The sequence below is a fragment of the Malaclemys terrapin genome, chromosome 1 (genome assembly GCF_027887155.1).
Source record: "Malaclemys terrapin pileata isolate rMalTer1 chromosome 1, rMalTer1.hap1, whole genome shotgun sequence".
NCBI classification, from domain to species: Eukaryota; Metazoa; Chordata; order Testudines; family Emydidae; genus Malaclemys; species Malaclemys terrapin.
The window spans coordinates 29,119,080-29,137,606 of NC_071505.1; the positions used below are offsets into that span (position 1 = coordinate 29,119,080).

Here is an 18,527-nt window from a genome sequence, read left to right on the forward strand (position 1 = left end):
TGGTAAGGAGAAAGAAGCAGCTAGATATTCAATACCTAGCCCTCCCAGTCCTTGTATATACCTCTACTGTGAGTAGCATCTGTTGTGTGCATCGCACTATATACATATTTTTTGCTTGCCGTTGAGAAACTGAAATAGACTAAGGCGGCAGTGACCCTGTCCGGGGTTTTTCCACTGCCGCCCACTATCAGCCTCATAAACTAGGATTGACTCAGGTTTTCTCGGTGACTCCTGCCGTGTCTTGTTACCGCCCACTCCCCTCGCCAGCCTGGCTAGGTCCCAGGGTCAGGAGCGGTCCGTGCACCAGCGCTGGCTGCAGGGTGTCCGGGGACAGAGGACTTGCTAGGCCTGCGAGGCGCAGGGTCAGCCCAAGCACAGGCTCTTACATGCACGCACTGCGGTGGGCTTTGATCTCCTCCTTCCCCTCGGAGAGAGCAGCGCTGCCCGCACCCCCCTCCGCGGGGCCGGCTGCCCCCGTCCCTTGTAGCCAGTAATCAGCGGCTGCCTGCACCCCAAGCTGCCAGCCCCCAGCCTGCTCCGGGGCGACCCCACACACGTGACTAGGCAACTCCCCAGGCCCGGCTCACGTGAGGGACCTTTATCATTAGCGTGGGCCCCGGCCGCTCCCCGCCCCCTGTTTACATTTCCCGCCCCTTTCCCTTCTCGCTCAGGTTCGGGCATCAGGTCAGGGCCGAAGGACTTCGCTGTGGCTGACGCGCATGCGCCGAGTTCCCGCGCATGCTCAGTAAGAGCCAAGTGGCCCCGCCCCCCCGTGCCGGCTCCGCCCCGCCCGGCCAGCTGGGCTCGAGTCCCCTCCCCGCCCGCCCGAGCCTCCCTCCGGCTCAAACTCCGCCTGAGCTCCGGTAGCGGCGGCCGCGGCTGGTAACTTTCCCCCAAGAGCGGGCGCGGGCAGGACCTATGCGCCCCGGCTGATCGCGGCCCCGGCAGGGCAGCAGCAGCGGCCCCGAGCCCGCCCCCTGGCCGGGCGGGGGGCGCTGAGCGGCGGCGGTTGCCCCATGTCCCGCAAGGCCAGTGAGAATGTGGAGTACACGCTGCGGAGCCTGAGCAACCTGATGGGCGAGAAGCGCCGGAGGCAGCCGGACGGCTCGGCCGGCTCCAGCGCGGCGGCGGCCGGGGAGCACAGCCTGATCGCCGCCGAGTCCTGCTCCAGCATCAACAGCCAGGCGTCCGGCGGGGAGCTGGAGCGGGCGGCCCGGCGGCAGTTCCAGCAGGACGAGACCCCGGGCTTCGTCTACGTGGTGTCGGTGTTCTCCGCCTTGGGGGGCTTCCTCTTCGGCTATGACACCGGCGTGGTGTCCGGGGCCCTGCTGCTCCTCAAGAGGGAGCTCAACCTGGGCGCCCTCTGGCAGGAGCTGCTGGTCTCCAGCACGGTGGGCGCCGCCGCGCTCTCGGCGCTGGCCGGCGGGGTGCTCAACGGGCTGTGGGGCCGCAGACCCTGCATCCTCCTGTCCAGCTGCTTCTTCATCGCGGGCGCCGCCCTGCTGGCCGCTGCCCAGGACAAGGAGACCCTGCTAGGGGGGCGCATCGTGGTGGGGCTGGGCATCGGTGAGTCCTGCGCTGCCAGCCCGCTCCTCTCCCCCTCGATCCCCGCCGCTTCCCCTTCCCTCCTCGGCTGGCTCCTTTCCTTCCCTCTACTTCTCTGCCCCGGTTCCCCCACCCCCTCCTGCGCCGCGGCTTGTCCCCTTCAGTGACGCGTGACTTTGTTTCAATAACTCGGCAAGTCTGACCTGAGTGCTGACAGTCGAGCTCACAGAGGAGCCGGGGAAGCGCGGGGAATGAGGGTGCTTTGGATCTGCCCCCACCGCACAGGTCTCCCTCCAGGGAAATGCCACTCCCGGCTAGAGTGACAGGAGTTGAGGTTACATGGGAGGGGCCAGCACTGTTCCGCTTGGGGGCATCTGGCTACCGGCACTGGCCCTCAAAAGTGGGCAACCCCTCACCTAGGGATGACATGCTTATTGTGTAGCCTGAAAGTGAGAGTCTTTCTTTCCCCTGTGTGCTGTGGAGGAATGACGGGTTTTATCCTGGGCTCATCACTGTAGTATCTGAGTGCCTTCCAGTAGCATATTAAGCAATGTAGCTACATATCTGACCTGTGTGGTTAGTTCTCTCATTGTCTTCCCCAGAGAGAGAAGCGCTGGCAGTGGATTGACTGGTTTTGTTAGTTTTTTTTTTTTTTAAATGTAAGTATACCTGTTGCTATGTGTGTATTAGAGAAGGCAAGGTCAGAGAATGGGCTTTGTGCTTAGCAGAAAGCGGTGAGGCTTGTGATGGAATGCTAACTGGAGCTCTGCAGTGGACTCCTATGGCGTTGGACAGGTTGCGCTGCCTATCTCTCTCCTTTTTCCCATCTGTAAAATGGGAATAATACTACCTCCTAGAGTTGGTTATTAGGATTAATGTCTGCATAAGGCTTTGACCCTGAAAAGTGCTATATCAATGTTAAGTATTTGATGAGTGTGAGGATAAATATCTGTCCCACCACTTCATTCAGGCTCAGTATCCTGGTCTGTGTATTTGGCCAGTTTTCTGATTCTCCTCCATTTACAGTAGATGACTATCTACATGGGTGCTCTCATTTGTTAGAGAACCATTTTCAAAGCTGAGTGTGGAATGTTGCTTCTCATGAAATTGCCTCCATAGATTCTTACTTCTGGAGTCATGTGCCATGCCATAAAAAGCATTAAAGCAGATAGCTGTGGGAGGAAATGAGCTGTGATGTGGGGGTGGAGTGGCACCTGGATATTTTATGAATAGGTTTTTAATAATTCCAAAATTTGTACAGAATGAGATACATTATCTCCACAGATCCTTATTCTTGGTATTTACATACCATTATGTGTAGTTCTCTAACTTACTCAAAATATTGATTAGGAATACGACTGTGTGGAGCTGGAAAGCAAGTTTATTAGAAAGTAGTAGCTACCCAAACCACAAAAGAACATATCCTTGGGTCAGGTCTACTCTAAAAAGTTAAGTTGACCCAGTTACATTGCTCACGAGCCACATAGTTAAGTCAATCTAACTGGAGGTCTAGACAGCACTAGAAAAATTCTTCTGTTGACCTAGCTACAGCTTGTCAGGGAGGTGGATTAACTACAGTGATGGGAGACCCGTTGCGGTAGTGAGTGGCTATGCTGAAGAGATACAGCTGCAGATGCGCTGCTGCATTTGTTTAAGTGTAGACATAATGTTAGACTGTTCACGTTGGAGCACCCCACAACCATTTTATGGTAGTGCAAGTCTCAGGCAAATATTTTAAGAAACGTGTTTTGGGAACATCATCTTTCTTATTGGCCCACCTAAGAAGGGAGGAGTGCTTTCCCTTCTGGCTCATGCAGTGGAATGGGGGAGAAGTTGTTCTCTGCTATTCCCTTCTCCAACTTCCATGGTGGGTTTGTTTTTTTTGAGGGTCCTCCTCTATGAATATCTCCCCTGTCAAATCTAGAGGCAAAGAGTGATCAAAAATAGAGAATATGAAAAACTAGATTCTGGATTAACACACTTAAAGAATGCGTTAAGGTATCTAACCTCATAACTTCTGTAGTTCTCTGCTCTGTTTTGCTCCATTGGATACATACTGAAGGTATAGCTATGAAAATACACTAATAAGCTAGTAGAAGTTCTTTGGTTCAGCTAGACAGCATTTGTTTTAGAAGCCAAAGAATCAGGATTTAGATTCCATTAGTGCTGCCTTGAGCAATACGAATTGCTATTTTGTTTTTGTTTTTGGTGTGTAGTTCTTGATACACATCTGTATGGACTGTACATACAATTAATTCTACCTGATGGCTTCTTTTCCAGGGTGTACTGGATGAGCTTAAAATGTGAGCAATACTTACTCCATTTTAATCTTGATGGGGGGAGCGTCTGCTACATGTCAAATGAGTCCTAAATAACACTTTGTTTCTCTAATATTCTGGGACCCACACAGTTACAACACTGCACTTCACTCTTCAGTTGCCCCACCTTCTCCCCAGACTTAAAGCTTTTATCGACACCATCCTTCATCTAAGGAAGATTGAAGGGCTCCAAAGATCCGATCCCATCCAATGTGGCTCCTTTGGTTTTTGGGAGATCATTCTTCCTTATGTGTGTTGCACTTTCAGCTGTTGTGTAGAAAAACTCAGTTTGAGGCTGAGTGTTTTCTCAGCTATTGAATGAGCCCGTTTTTTTGAGAACTCTGTTACCAACATACTTGCTGTGATGCAATTCAGTTTTTTTAAAGAAAAAAAGTTAAACTAAGTCTTAGTCAATGTGTTCCAGCTAAATTTACTGCAGTGATAATGTACAAAACAATCAGAATGTATACTGTATGCCCTGGATGGAAAGCTTTTGATGCACCGTTAATACCCAAAAATATTAAGGTTGGGAATGATTTTTTTTTTAACTCTAGGCCCTCATACTTTGTATGTGGGCTTATTTCTATATTGCCTACAGTGTCATATGGCAACATACATTGTATGTTATTTGGTCTATATGTTCTATCAAGTGCAATAAGGAAAATTGCATAATTACCATAAATACTTGTTTCTTTTATAATGTTCTGACAGTAATTGGGGTTTATGAACAACTGAAGATTAGATCTAATTTGTGCTATTTATCTTTTGCATCTGAAAAGTTTAACTTTATTTTTGTTCCAGCTTAGGGCCTCAATGTAGTCCATTGGCAAACTTCTTTTGACTTAATTTACTTCAATTAATTTCAGTGTCAACGAGACACTCTTGTTGACGCTGACATTAGTGCTGCACTCAGGATTGTCAAGGACTGTCTCAAATCCGTGTTTGTACCATGGCTTCTAGTTTTGGCAGGCATTGCACCAGTCAATATCAGACGAGATGCTGCTATGGTCTTGGTGTACAGCAAGATCCTGATTGCACTGGACCTGCCAATACAGCAACACCTTAATCCACTGCCACTCTCTGGACTCCAATCCAAGAAGCCTTTCTGGACACATGTGTCAACACTACAAGGCAATGGAAAGGACACGAGCACTTGCTGGTTCAAATCATGGGCCACTTGTGACATCCCAAACAAAGACCTGATTCAAGATCCAACAAAGAGGTCCCGGGATTCTGCCTTTCCCATACTCAGTGGACTGCACTCAGCGATATTCAGATAATGCACGAAGGTGTGGATATCGCTTCCACAAATGGAAAGATCAAAGAATCAAGAAATTGTGACTGGTGAGGAACAAATCATGTGATACATCATGAATAGCTGTCCAATTCATGCTTACAGTGGTGACACCAGGAGGATCCATTTAGCTACCCCAGAAGCATTAGAATGGCTTTCGATTCTCAAAATGCAATTATAATGCCAGTCCCTTGCTTTTCAAATGCCATACGAAGATGATTTACTTCAATGGGACTAGGACAGACTGGTCCTTTGATTTGATTTGTTTTTGTGTTTATAGATATGTACAGGCTTGATTCTGCGCTCTCTTGCAAAGGTGTTAGTGATGCTGGTGTCAAACCAGAGTAGTAGTAGATTTTGGCTCCATATTTTTGAATGCAATATGGCTTTGTGGGTTGAAGTACAGACTGGAAATCAGGAGGTCAGGGTTTTATTTGTGATAGTCACAGACGTCCTGTGTCACCTTGAGTAAGTGACTTTACCTCTCTGTGCTTCCCTTTTCCCATCTGTACAGCAGAGATAATGCTAGTCTTGCAGGGCCTTTTAAAGTAAATGTGCTGAGATTCTTGGATGGAAGGCACTGCAGAAACTGAATAAAATTGTTGACCTCTTTCAAATGTGGCGGTTCTTTATACATGTGATGATATTTTGATATTGCTTATTTTTTTAGAAAATGAGAAGTTAGTCATTCATTCATAACAATCTGAGCAAAAATGTTATTAATAGAATATGTAATGATCCCAACAGGATTTGAACAACCCACAACCTTCTGTATAAAAGTAATGATGCTCTTATCCAGCAAGCTCTACATAATTTTTTTTTGTTAATTTTGGAGTTTTGAATTAGCCACCAGAGGGAGCTTGGATAATCTCATGAAAGCAACAGAAATTTGGAGATAAGCAAAATGTAGACATTTTAGTCAGTATTTCTGTCAGTTCAACCAAACTGGAATCCTGGTATTACATATGAAAAGAAAAGGACAGCAGATGAACAACATTTATTCCTCCTTTTGCCATATATTTTTGCATAAGAAGTGTGCTCGTTAAAAAGATTTATTTATTTTTTTTGTAATGTTGTTGGAAAACAAGTGTAACAGAACTGGGTGTGTGATACAATTCATTCCTGTATGAAAAGCAATAGCAAGGCAGAAAACCACTATATATCTTGCTAATCTTGCAACGTTTAAACCTAGGCTAATTTCATCTGTATGCAATTTTTATATTCTGGTGGTTATCTAAGATGCAAGTCTCTCTTTAGCATTGTCTATATCCCCAGTCCTTTTCAGAAATGAAACAGCAGGCTAGGAATGAATGGTCTTGCATTTGAATTAGGATTGCGCTGTTGCAGGTGAATGACAACATTTGGGATCAAAATAATCTGCCTCTGTATGAAAAAAAGGTAATATTCAGGACTTTGTATGCAAATTGAACTTTCTTCTTTCTGCTTCCACCCGTGTACCATTGCAAACTATGGATTGTACCCTCCCCTCAGCTACCTAGTAGAGCATATTTAGTGAAATGAGTTGAGTTAATGTACATGTGCAATAGCTGTGGTGTGGTGTGAAACATGTAGTGAAGTTCATTAACTCAGCTCATTCAGTCCTAGTGCAACAGTGAGGCCTCCATGTACACCTCTACCCCGATATAACGCGACCTGATATAACACGGTTAAAGCAGTGCTCCAGGAGGGCGGGGCTGCGCACTCCAGCGGATCAAAGCAAGTTCGATATAACGCGGTTTCACCTATAACATGGTAAGATTTTTTGGCTCCCGAGGACAGCATTATATCGGGGTAGAGGTGTATTAAAATAGCCATTTTTTTTTTCAGGTTAGTATTCAAGTTCTTAGAAAACTTGATCTTCACAAATATTGAAAATGAAAATCTATAAACGAGGAGCATTGAAAGAGGGAGTATCTTTGTTTGTTTGCTTCTGTCACCACACTTACTCTTTCTGGTTTAAATAGGGTTACCATACGTCCGGATTTTCCCGGACATGTCCGTCTTTTTGGGCCTCAAATCCCCGTCCGGGGGGAAATCCTAAAAAGCCGGACATGTCCGGGAGAATCGGAATATGCGGGACTGGGGGTGCCGGGCCGGGGGCTGGCCCAGGGCCCGAGCCGACCCAGGCTGGAGACGCCGGGGGCGCCAGACTGGGCCGCGCCTCCTCCCCCCACCCTTACCTGCTTCAGGCTTCCCGCGAATCAAATGTTCGCGGGAAGCAGGGGAGGGGGTGGGGTCGGGGCCCCGTGGAGTGTCCTCTTTTTGGACACTCAAAATATGGTAACCCTAGGTTTAAAAAAACTAAGTGTCCACAGTGAAGCTTTCCCTTCTCGCCAGTGACTTGCATTAGGAGACATTTCTGGGAAAAAGAAACTTACTGTCCAAGGATTAGCTGAATAGTCTTTCTATTGCGTTAGCTCCTAAACTATACATAGTCCTTATTCTTTAGATTACAATGTGAAAAAAAACTGAAGGGTGGTGAGGAAAGGGAGACTGCATACAAAGTGAACGGGTTCATGAATTGTCCATGTCTTGTTAATTCCATGGATTCCTAATTACATATTCATATTATAACCTAGTTTTAGATGGTTTGGGGGGGTTGAGATGGCAGAGATGAAGGGGTTGTTGGAGTAAGAGTGAGTAGAAGAAGGGAAACTGAGAAGTTAAGTGGGGAAAAAATGAAATGTCTGGAAGGTCCTGACTTGACTTGTTATAATTTCTTTATTTTCTTTTGTATGTGGTTGGTTTACTGTAGTCAGTAGCTCCCCATGATAAGGGAAGGGAGAAACGTTTGTTACTTCTCTTGACATGAGTAGTTAGCCAAATTTGCGGTGTTGGGGTTTGTTCCAGTTAGGAGAAATTGATAAGTCAGCTAGTTATCTTCTTTCATGTAATCTTGTTTATTTACAAAGTACTCCTTCTGGTATTCTGCACCACTATGTGATGTAGAATTTGCATGGAATCAATGTTCCCCATAGAACTTTATTTTTCCTCACAAAATTTGTGATTTTCCCCCCAGCACTCCCAGCCGCCTTGGGCTGACAGCAGGAGTGTCATTATATTGTGTCATTTTGACAAATAAAATATGCAGAATTTTAAAATATTGTGCACAGAATTTTTAATTTTGATGCAGAAGATAACAAAGAATATACATGAAGTCCTGTATCCTAGAATACAGTAGGGGACAATTTCTCTGCTCAGTATTAGAAGCCTGCCTTTTGAACCAGCACTCTGCACCAACGTGTTTTTTTTTTTTTTTTTTCTCTTTTTTTTTTTCTCCCCTCTTAGCTGTCTCACGGCCACGTTACCACCACTTATGTTACTGTCTGCTTAGCAGGCTTTCTGCTTCTCTCTGACTCTGTCCTGTCTCACTCTGATACCCTTACCCAAACAACACCAGCTGAGCCCTTGCCCAAGTACCGTCAGGAATTTGAGCTATGTCTACGCTGCAGTTAAAAACCCATGGCTGGCCCATGCTGGCTGACTCATGCTAAGGGGCTGTTTAATTACAGAGTAGATGTTCTGGGGATAGAGCCTTGTCTTCAGCCCAGGGACCCTGCGAAGTGGAAGGTCCCAGAGGTCAGGCTGCAGTCCAAGCCCAAATGTCTACAGCCCAGTTGAACTGTCCCACAGCCTGAGCCCATGAGCCCAAGTCAGCTGTCATGGGCTATCTATTTACTGTGTAGACCTACCCTGAATGGTCTTGGATGTGTCTTTGTTTTGGCTGGAAACATGCTTCTGTGTTGTGATGAAGTCCACTTAACTGTCTCAAATACTTGATTACAATGGCTTCCTTACACGTAAAAATGTAAGGTGGTAGTTACGCCTAATAACAAGGTTTAACCTATGCCATAGCACTATACTGCTGAAGCTGCTTCTGGCTGTGTCAACCCTCCTGAAGCTCACAAAAAGAGGGTCTTTATCACCATTTGAAAAGTTAGGGAAAGTAGGTGTGTCAAGAGCAACTTGCCACATTTAGTAGTGATGACAGAATCTCTGTCATCTCTCACTTCCTGAACAGTGCATCAGCAGGCTGTGTGCCTGCACTCCATCGGCTGGTCTGCCTTCTGTGCTCCCCTTCCTTCTGCTTCCGCCTTTTCTGCCAGTTTGAAGCATACCCTTCCTGTGACACCAGCACTCAAAATGCTTACCAAATGTAGGAAATGTTTATAATAGATCTTTTCAGCCTCTGTACTTCAGATAGATTAAATAAGTTAGGTGTGTGTTCATATTCATGCTAGCATCCTTCTTCTGGATCACCATCCTGTCTTGTAACCTCAATAAGACTAATCAATCTACTGGAGGAGGCCAGGGTTAGGATTAAAAAGGGTTGGGCATCAGAGGTTGGGGTATAATTGGTGGAGGGTCTCCTGAGGGAAAGACTGAGTCCCCTTGACAGCGAGGGTCAGCACCAAATATAATCTTGATATTAATGCTTGACCAGAGTATTGTCAATATTTAATACTGACCCCATTTGTACTTCACTGTTTTAAGATGTTGTTTCAAATGCCCTGGACCACTTTTTATACTGAAAACACTGCAAAATCCCCACTAACAATGTGGGTTTGTCCCTCTAGTAGCTACACAATATGTGGAGGTTTGAGCCTGCTCCTGCCTTTTGAACTAAAGGCCTTAGGACCACATTTTTAAAGATACACATTTACCCTGATATAATGCGAGCTGATATAACACTATTTCCGATATAACGTGGTAAAGCAGCGTAGCGAGGGGGGGGCTGTGCACTCCGGCAGGTCAAAGCAAGTTCGATATAACGCAGTAAGATTTTTTTGGCTCTCGAGGACAGCGTTATATCGAGGTAGAGGTGTATTTAGGCATTTAGATGTGATAGGTGCATAGCATGATTTTAAATAAATAAGTATATATATATTTCCTCCAAAAAGGGTATAGGCGCTTAACTCCCCTGAGCTGAAGCAGTAGAGGCTCATGCTTTTAAATCTAGAGGTCTGGGCTTCATTTCCCCCAGAGAGGTGGTGTCATTGTGAACAGCCCTATAAGGGGCAAAGACCTGAGCTATCAGAATGGGTTACATACACCTCATGACCAGAGATGCTCATCCCAAGCTTTTAGAGGTCCATAGCTATTCAGATCCTCACGTGAATCTGAAGGGATTCAGTGCCTGCATCTAAAAGTATGAACTGCTAGTGCATGAGCTGAAATACAGGTCCATTAGCTCAAAGGCAGTGTAGACTCATAAATGACTGTCTGTGATGTAGCCCTTACAGGGGGACAAAGAGCCCCATGATTTAGGATAGGTTACAGTTGCATCTTCTAAAGACTTCTAACCTCATAGTAAGCAGCATATTTGTTATATTGCAGCATCCCAAACCCTCTGCCATTGTATTGACGTAACTCCTGTACTGTTTCCATAGTTTGTCATAAGTAGCATTGTGTCAACATACAGGATGTTAACTTTTAGGAACCTTAACTACTAATACAAAACATAAGACCACGTTTAACTCACACTTGTCCTAAATGCTCATACCAAAGAATTGTACAAGTTCAATTACATTCCTCAGACTGTTCTAGTGCACTTATTAATAAGAGATATGAAGAAAATGTGACTTTTTGGAAAAGATTTGGCCACATGGAGCTTTTTGAAATAGTTATAACTAACCTCCTTATTATTTTTTTCTTCAAAGTGCCCTAGGAAATTCATGTAGCTCATACATGAATATGCATTTGAAATTGATCTTTTAATTCAGCACACCGATCCTGCATAACTTTCAAGTTATCATGGAAATCTGTGTGCAAACTTTACTATGGGGTACTAGAGTTTAATCTACACATTATAATATAAAACATTTTTTGTACAATGAAAGTATTTCAGTTCATGTAATGAAACATACCATAAAACACATGCGCCTCTTGGATCCAGGTTAGCATGTTGTAAAACATCAACTTTTGCGCTTCCTGACTGTAATTTTAACTCTGCAACCTTAATGTTATATTAGCATAACGTTTACATTTAACTTCCTGTGAGGAGGGGGTTGCAGAGGAGAATTGTCCCTGTTTAAAAATAAAAAAATAAAGTAGTTGAAGACCAAATTGTAATTTATTTATTTATTTATTTACACACATTGCCAAATCCATGCAGTTATTATATATGAACTCATTTTCGAAATGCATTTTTTCCAAAGGGGGAAGATCAGTGACATCAGTCTAGCAAACATGAAGAAAATTATGATTTTTATAAATTACACAATGGAACTTCAGCAAAACAAACTGCTTAAATGGAAGGGTTTATAAACAGTTCTGAGTACGTATATGTAATAAAAAAAATCAAGGGTATTCCTGAAAGGCAACCATAACAGTAGCTTGGAGCTTTGGCTGCACTATAACACTTTCTGGTGTGGATTATTAGAATTGAATCTGTATGTAATTTTACTCCTAAGAGAGTACTAATGTATATCTTACACTTACATCTACAGGGAGGACAAAATTCTAAAACACTTATTAATAAAAGTTGGCATTGAAATGCCTAGATTATTTTTTTTCTTTTGAGCTGTGAGAATCACTAACATTTTCATGGTTGGATTCAGATATTTGACCTGATCTAGAAGTCCCTTTTCAATTACAGTGGTTCCATATTCTTGTGTAAGCGAAGTGAGTGAAGTTTCAGAAAACTAGGTTCCGTTAATCTTTAGGAATTACATTCAGTAGAAATGTAGCGTTCTGCAGCTTAGAGGCCCAATACAACAGCTCTGAAAAGTGGGGTGTTTTTTCAGTTGGATTTGCTTACCAAACTGTATCAGACAGATTGTATCTTTGCTATACATATCAAGCATAGCATCTAAGAGGAAAACTTACCTGTGAATTTACAACCATGTATATGTTTTTAAAATATAATTTTACAAAATAGAATGGAAAATGCATGGTAAAGACTTCATTTTGTTTGCTTCAACTCAGTTAGTTTAACAGTTCAGTTGTACCACTAAAACCAATTCACACTCCACAATTAGCAGGGGATAAGGAAATTTTAACAATAGAGGATGCTTCTATGCATTTAGAAGTGACTAACAAGCAGATGTTTCACTATGATTGATTGCGCTTCAATCATTGTTTCATGGCAACAAACTAAATCCCTAAAGTAGATTAATCCCTAAAATTTCCAAGATGTGTATCGCTTCCTATGGGACGAGTGTACAGTGGATCATACTTGGGCTAATTAATTCAAAAGTTTTCCTATCCTATTAAATTATGCTTCAGAGGAAGAAGATAAAAATGGATCACAGCAAGTAGCTATTGTGACATTTCCTTCTATGTAAAGGAGATAAGATGTTACAGTGTGCGTACTGAGTCTGAAGTGAGGAAACAATTGCAAGATTATTGATTGCATGGTACGGATATATGACTGTCTTACAATGGTTGAGCTACATATGCAGAGCAACACAATTTCCAAAATTGTTTTGGTGCATCCTCCTAAAACATGAGTTATTACAGTGGTTACGGTGCATTCGGAGACCACTGATGCTCAGCTTCCGTAACACCCATTACTTTTACTGGGAATAGGCTTTTTCACCTAGTGAAGAATGCTGAGAGAGTTGTTTTACTACAGTTTTACAGGGACAGATAGTATCGCTTCCATTGCCAACATGCAACAATTTACTAAGGGATTGGATGACATGGGAGAATGGCATGGTTGTTGCGCTTCAGAAAAGATTTCAGTAGTGGGGAGTATGTGTGCATTTTTCAGTCTCTACTTATGGTGGATGGTGCCTAGGATTTTGCCTCTGAACAAGCAGTGAAGCTAGTTTCAAAGTGCCTACTCTAGCTGTTTTCAAGCCGAGATGCTAGCCCAAGGAGAGCACCAATTTTGGTCAGGAATCCAATGTATTTTTGGGGGAATGACTACCCCTGTAAGAAAAATATGAAATATTCATACTAAATTAATTTTAACCAAATACTTTTCTGCATGCTTTGTGATTCAGCTTACGTTATCTCCAAAAACCTCTTAAAGTAGGTGTGACAGGTTGAATCACAGAATCCCTCTCTTGAGCTGCCACCTGATGTACCAAGACTACTTCTACCCCTGCTTTCCCTGCCAGCTCAGGACTCCAGCACCCTGTCTTGCTGAGCCAGACACTCCCGCCTGCTTCAACAAAGACTCAGGGTCTGAATTACTTACCCCAAAGCTGCAGGTTTACCTGAAAGCAGCTAACAGAAGTGTTCCTGTCTTTAACACTCAGATGCCCAACTCCCAATTGGGTCTAAACCCAAATAAATCCATTTTACCCTGTATAAAGCTTAAACTGGGTAAACTCATAAACTGTTCACCCTCTAACACTGATAGAGAGAGAGGCACAGTTGTTTGCTCCCCCAGGTATTAATACATCGTTGAGTTAATTAATAAGTAAAAAGTGATTTTATTAAATACAGAAAGTAGGATTTAAGTTGTTCCAAGTAGTAACAGACAGAACAAAGTAAGTCACCAGGCAAAATGAAATAAAATGTGCAAATCTACGTCTAATCAAACTGAATGCAGATAAGATCCTCACCAGTTCCAGAATGCTCCCTTTACAGGCTAATCTCCTTTTAGTCTGCGTCCAGCAATCACTTGCACCCCTTGCAGTCACTGTCCTTTGTTCCAATTTCTTTCAGGTATTCTGGGGGTGGTGGTGGAGAGGCTCTTTCTTTAGACAGCTGAAGACAAAATTGAGGGGTCTTCCAGGGGTTTAAGTAGACTCTCTTGTGGGTGGAGACCCCCTCCTTACTCCTATGCAAAGTCCAGCTCCAAGATGAAGCTTAGGAGTCACCTGGGTAAGTCACATGTCCATGCATGACTCTCTGTCTTTACAGGCCGAAGCCATTGTTCACATGGCATCTTGTATGTCTCCAGGAAGACTTCTTATGTGGATTGGAGCATTCCAAGATGCATTGTTCCCCAAGTGCTTCCTGATCGGGTACTTAACCTTGCGAATTCCTTCCTAAAAAAGCTGACCAAATGCCTCACAAAGCTTACTTAGAAATCAAGCAAATATACAGCCAATATTCTTAACCTCAAGTACAAAATGATATATGTGTACAAATAGGATGAATAGATATAGTAGACCATAACCTTTACAGAGATATGTTACATGGCACAGGCAGCACAAAATGTATTCCAGTTATGTCATATTCCCATAAAGCATTATGGGGTACAGCGTCACAGTAGGTTTTTGCTCTTATGATATACAGAAAAGACTAATTTAATTAAAAAAAAACCCCAAACCTGTATGTTCTTACTTTAGAAATATCAGCAATGTCAAGCTTGATATTCCCTGATTTTTGTTGGAGAATTTAAGCTTTTAGATATTATCATGAACTCCCACCATAACTGATTCTATAATAAGGGGATCCTTTCTCCCATGTTTTTATAAAAATACGGTTTTAACAAAAAAGAGCTTTAAGCAACATCTAAAAAAAAAAAATCACTTGTCCTTTAATTTGCTTGGCCCCTTACATATCATGATCATAACATCACCATTTCTCCAGTCATCGTTGACTTCTGGTGTAGACGAGGCCTGAATTTCTTATTTTAAAAAAAAAATTAAACTTTTAAGGCTGTAAAAAAAGAGTGCCTTGAGAAGCAACTTTTTTTTCTTTGCAGTTCTTCTTTTAAGCAAGTGCAGAAAGTCTTTCTGGATATCTTCTAAAATAACTTTAATTTTCATTCCTTGCCTAATAGCTTCTGATGCCTTCATGTTCCTTTCTTTGTTGTTTACCGCTCTTGCCTAGTGGTTTGCCTGATAGAAAACCTACCATCTTAACCAAAGTCTATTTGAGGTAGAATAACAACTTGAGCTTTACCTAAAGAGTCCACTCTAACCAGTTTTGTTTGTGCATGTCTCCTAAAAGTCCTAAAGAGGAATAGTGGATTTTTCTATTTTGGGTTCTTATGTGCCTGTTTTAATTTTTGTCTTCAATATGTTCTCAATCACAAAAGCATGGAACTGACCTTGGATGAGTGTTCTTTAACCACCTAACAGACTTTACTCCCGCATGGGCTGGATGCTTCTAGGGCTTTTCCTACATTGGCCAAAATAAGACCCAAAGTTCACCATCACTGTAATTCCATGAAGAGATGCTGTAGTGTTAAGGTTCAGTCATAGTTAGCTAGTGTCCTCTAACTCAAACTTTAGACAAACATGGTAGTAAAAAACAACCGTGTCCTGACTACTTTACAGCTTCTCCTATGGCATGGACTGCTGTGATCTATGGATCCTATTTTTTTTTGTTTTGTTTTGCCAGTGTAGACTCACTGTCAGCCTGTAACAGTGCATTGATTCAAGAGTTACCTAAAATGGGCCAATATTTTGAGTGTGCGTGTAGACGTCCCGGGGAGGGGCTCGTCCCTCACAGGGGTGGCTGGGAGCCAGGCCGCCTCACTACACGAGGCGGGGGGAGCTGTTCAGTCTTGCGTGCCCAGGCCTAGGTTGGGCGGGCAGCCAACCGTAGTACAGGGCTCAGGCCGTCAGGCAGGGGCTGAGCAAACAAACAGTAAGTTCAGGGGCTCAGGCCCTCCGGCAGGGAGGAGGAGAGACTGCCACCCAGCGTGGGGTGCCAGGGGGGAACACAGGTCCACCCGCTCCACTGTGTTCCAGCCAGGGGCCCTATCAGCAGCAGTCCGTCTGCTGCTGGGTCAGTGGGGATCCTGACCGCAACACACTGACATGGGTTCGGGGTCGGCTATTCCCGGGCCACTTCCCATCTCCTCCTCCATGGGTACCTGTACATCCTGAGCTTCTTCCGCCGTGTCCCAGATCATGGGCTCCTCAGGGCAGCGAGCGTTGGGTAGGTCGGGTGGCTCCTCCGGACCCTCGGTGAGGGGAAGTTCAGTCCGCTCCTCAGGATACCGGGCTTGGGGCAGGCGCGGTGCAGCAGGAGCTCGGGCACCAGCGTCTGCCCTCTCCCGCAATCAGGCTGCAACGGAGTGCTGGGGCCGGGCCTTTATAATTCCTGTCCCGCCCCTTGACTTCCGGGGGGCGGGAACAGGCAGTGACTCTGCCCACTCTGGCAGCTGTTCTGGCTCGTCCCTCACAGGGGCGGCTGGGAGCCAGGCCGCCTCACTACAGTGCCCAAGAGAAAATTAGGAGTGAAAGGGTACAATTATGTATGGAGAGTAAAAAAAAAAAATACACATTGTGTTAGTAAATACGGATGTGAACTCTGAATTCCTGGCAGTTGATGACCAATTATGCTAATGAAGACTTAAGACTGAGACTAGGACGAATTCAGAAATAGCTAAAGGTGGCACAAGCCCCAAGAGTGAGGCTTAACACAACCTGCAGAACACAAGATGCATCATGGGACACTTGGACACACACAGTGGAACTATTAGGCTTTTCTACCATGTAGAGGCTTCATCTTTTTGGCCATTCTTTAATGAAGAAGTTCATGCTAACATGCTGTATTTATCATGCTTTTAGCCTAGTTATGATTTTATATTCTGCTCAATTACTACTCTTCATTTTCAATTTAATTTTCTATGCCAACCAACCTTTTGAAATATAAGAACTGTAACGGTTGATTAAGGAATTTGCAGTAGGAGTCTAGCATCCATGTAGAGAGAAGACCTGTTTTTTTAAAAAAATATTTGTTTTTCAAGAGAGTCAGAAAGAGAGATGAGCATCTAGGCACTCGTTTTAACTGAAGGAGCTTTGGATGCTTTAAGGGGGAGCCCAGGGAGAGAGTCATAACCAGGAGGAGTGCTGAGGTGACCAGACACACTGAATAAAAATTAATATAGGACAGAAAGGTACATTTGGCATTTTAAACTTCAAAGCTGGCATCAGTGTGTGCACTTTAGCAAATGCTTGCACTAAGGTACCTTCTTATGTGTTTACAGGTCTTGCTTACGGGACTGTTGAGGTCAGTAGTAGCTATGTGAGCACAGGAGTGGGGAATCTGCTTGAGGAGAAAAGGTAAGTCTAGTTTTATTCACTACTGAGTTGGACCTCTAAGATTTTTTTTCCCTCGTAGATAGATTCCCTGCTCCTGCATTGGACATAGGTGCTGCTGACCTCACCAGTCCAGTTCACACTGGGACAGTTCACCCTCAAGGGGAAGCCGGAAAATGCAGGACAACAACTTCAGGAACCTTCAAAAGAACTAAAACATTACAGGTGTCCGGGCATGAGCCATGTGATATATATTTTTTTTATTTACATTTTGAAAATATAGGGTCCTGTTCTGTGGCGATATGCTTTATGTAAGAGGGGAGTAATGTGCAGAGAAAACAAATCCTATCCATTCTAAATCCTAATTACTGACTTCATTCTTGTAGTGTGGTAGCTGGGTTGGTCCCAGGATATTGGGGAGATAAGCTGGGTGACATACCTGTTATTGGACCAACTTCTGCTTATGTCAGAGACAAACTTTCAAGTTTACATAGAGTTCTTCTTCAGATCTAGGAAAGATACTCAGGGCAGGTCTACATTTAAAATGTTGCATCGGCACAACTGCAGCACATCGGCGAGAGGCGGTAGCTATGTTGATGGAAGAAGCTCTCCCATCGACATAGGGCGGTCTACAAAGGTAGTTAGGTTGGTATTGTGACCAGGTGCCTGGGATAGTCTACACTGAGAATACCATGCTCAGGGCAGACTGCAAGAAATAGGGCAGATAATTCCCCAAACTGATGATTTATTCTAAAATTAGATTCACCAAGCTAGTAACAAAAGAGCTTTTCCAGTACCATGCTGGTTAACCAGAAGCCAAACACAGTCCCCTTTAGGCATTCCAGCCCTTGGTTCCCATCCAGACAACCAAATCTAATATAATGAGATGTTCTTGAAAACACATTTCACCATATGTGAGGTTCTTACTGATCCCAAAGGATCAGACATTTACCCCAGATCAATGTGTATTTTAGATCTTACCCAAATATGCTGTCAGCCAATCCAGTAAACTAACTGAAGATTTAATAATAAAAGAAAAGAGGGTTATAAATGGTTAATAGATCATATACATGCAATCATTTGTATGTATAAGTCCTTGTAGCAGGTTTGTAGTAGTGATGGAATAGACTGCTGGTAACTTCCAAAAGTTTGGAAGGTCCTCAGTCCATAGTTCAACACGCTCCTTTTAGTTGTAAACGGACAGTCCAGAGAATTAGAGCAAGAAAGATGCAAAGCAGGGGTGTCTTGTGCATGGAAATTTATTATTCCAAACAAAGCCCACAGCCCAGGTGAATGGGAAGTTACTGGCCCAAGATGGAGTCTGAGGTCACAAGTGCATAGCCAGTATTCATAACTTCAGATACAAAGATGATACATGCATATAAACAGGATAATCATACTTAGCAAATAATAGCTTTTACATTGACACTTTACATGACATACTTTTGTACAAGATTTATTGCAATTTTATAA

At 43.7% G+C, this 18,527-nt stretch overlaps 1 protein-coding gene across 1 annotated transcript in view; it reads left to right on the plus strand.

The window, feature by feature from the left end:
* Nucleotides 1-844: 844 nt before the first annotated feature.
* SLC2A13 (solute carrier family 2 member 13) overlaps nt 845-18,527 on the plus strand; it is a 324,413-nt gene continuing 306,730 nt past the window's right edge. Inside the window, exon 1 of the mRNA XM_054018969.1 lies at nt 845-1,566. Within this exon, the coding sequence (XP_053874944.1) occupies nt 1,017-1,566 (550 nt within the window). The 5' untranslated portion in view covers nt 845-1,016. The remainder of the gene's footprint in view (nt 1,567-18,527) is intronic.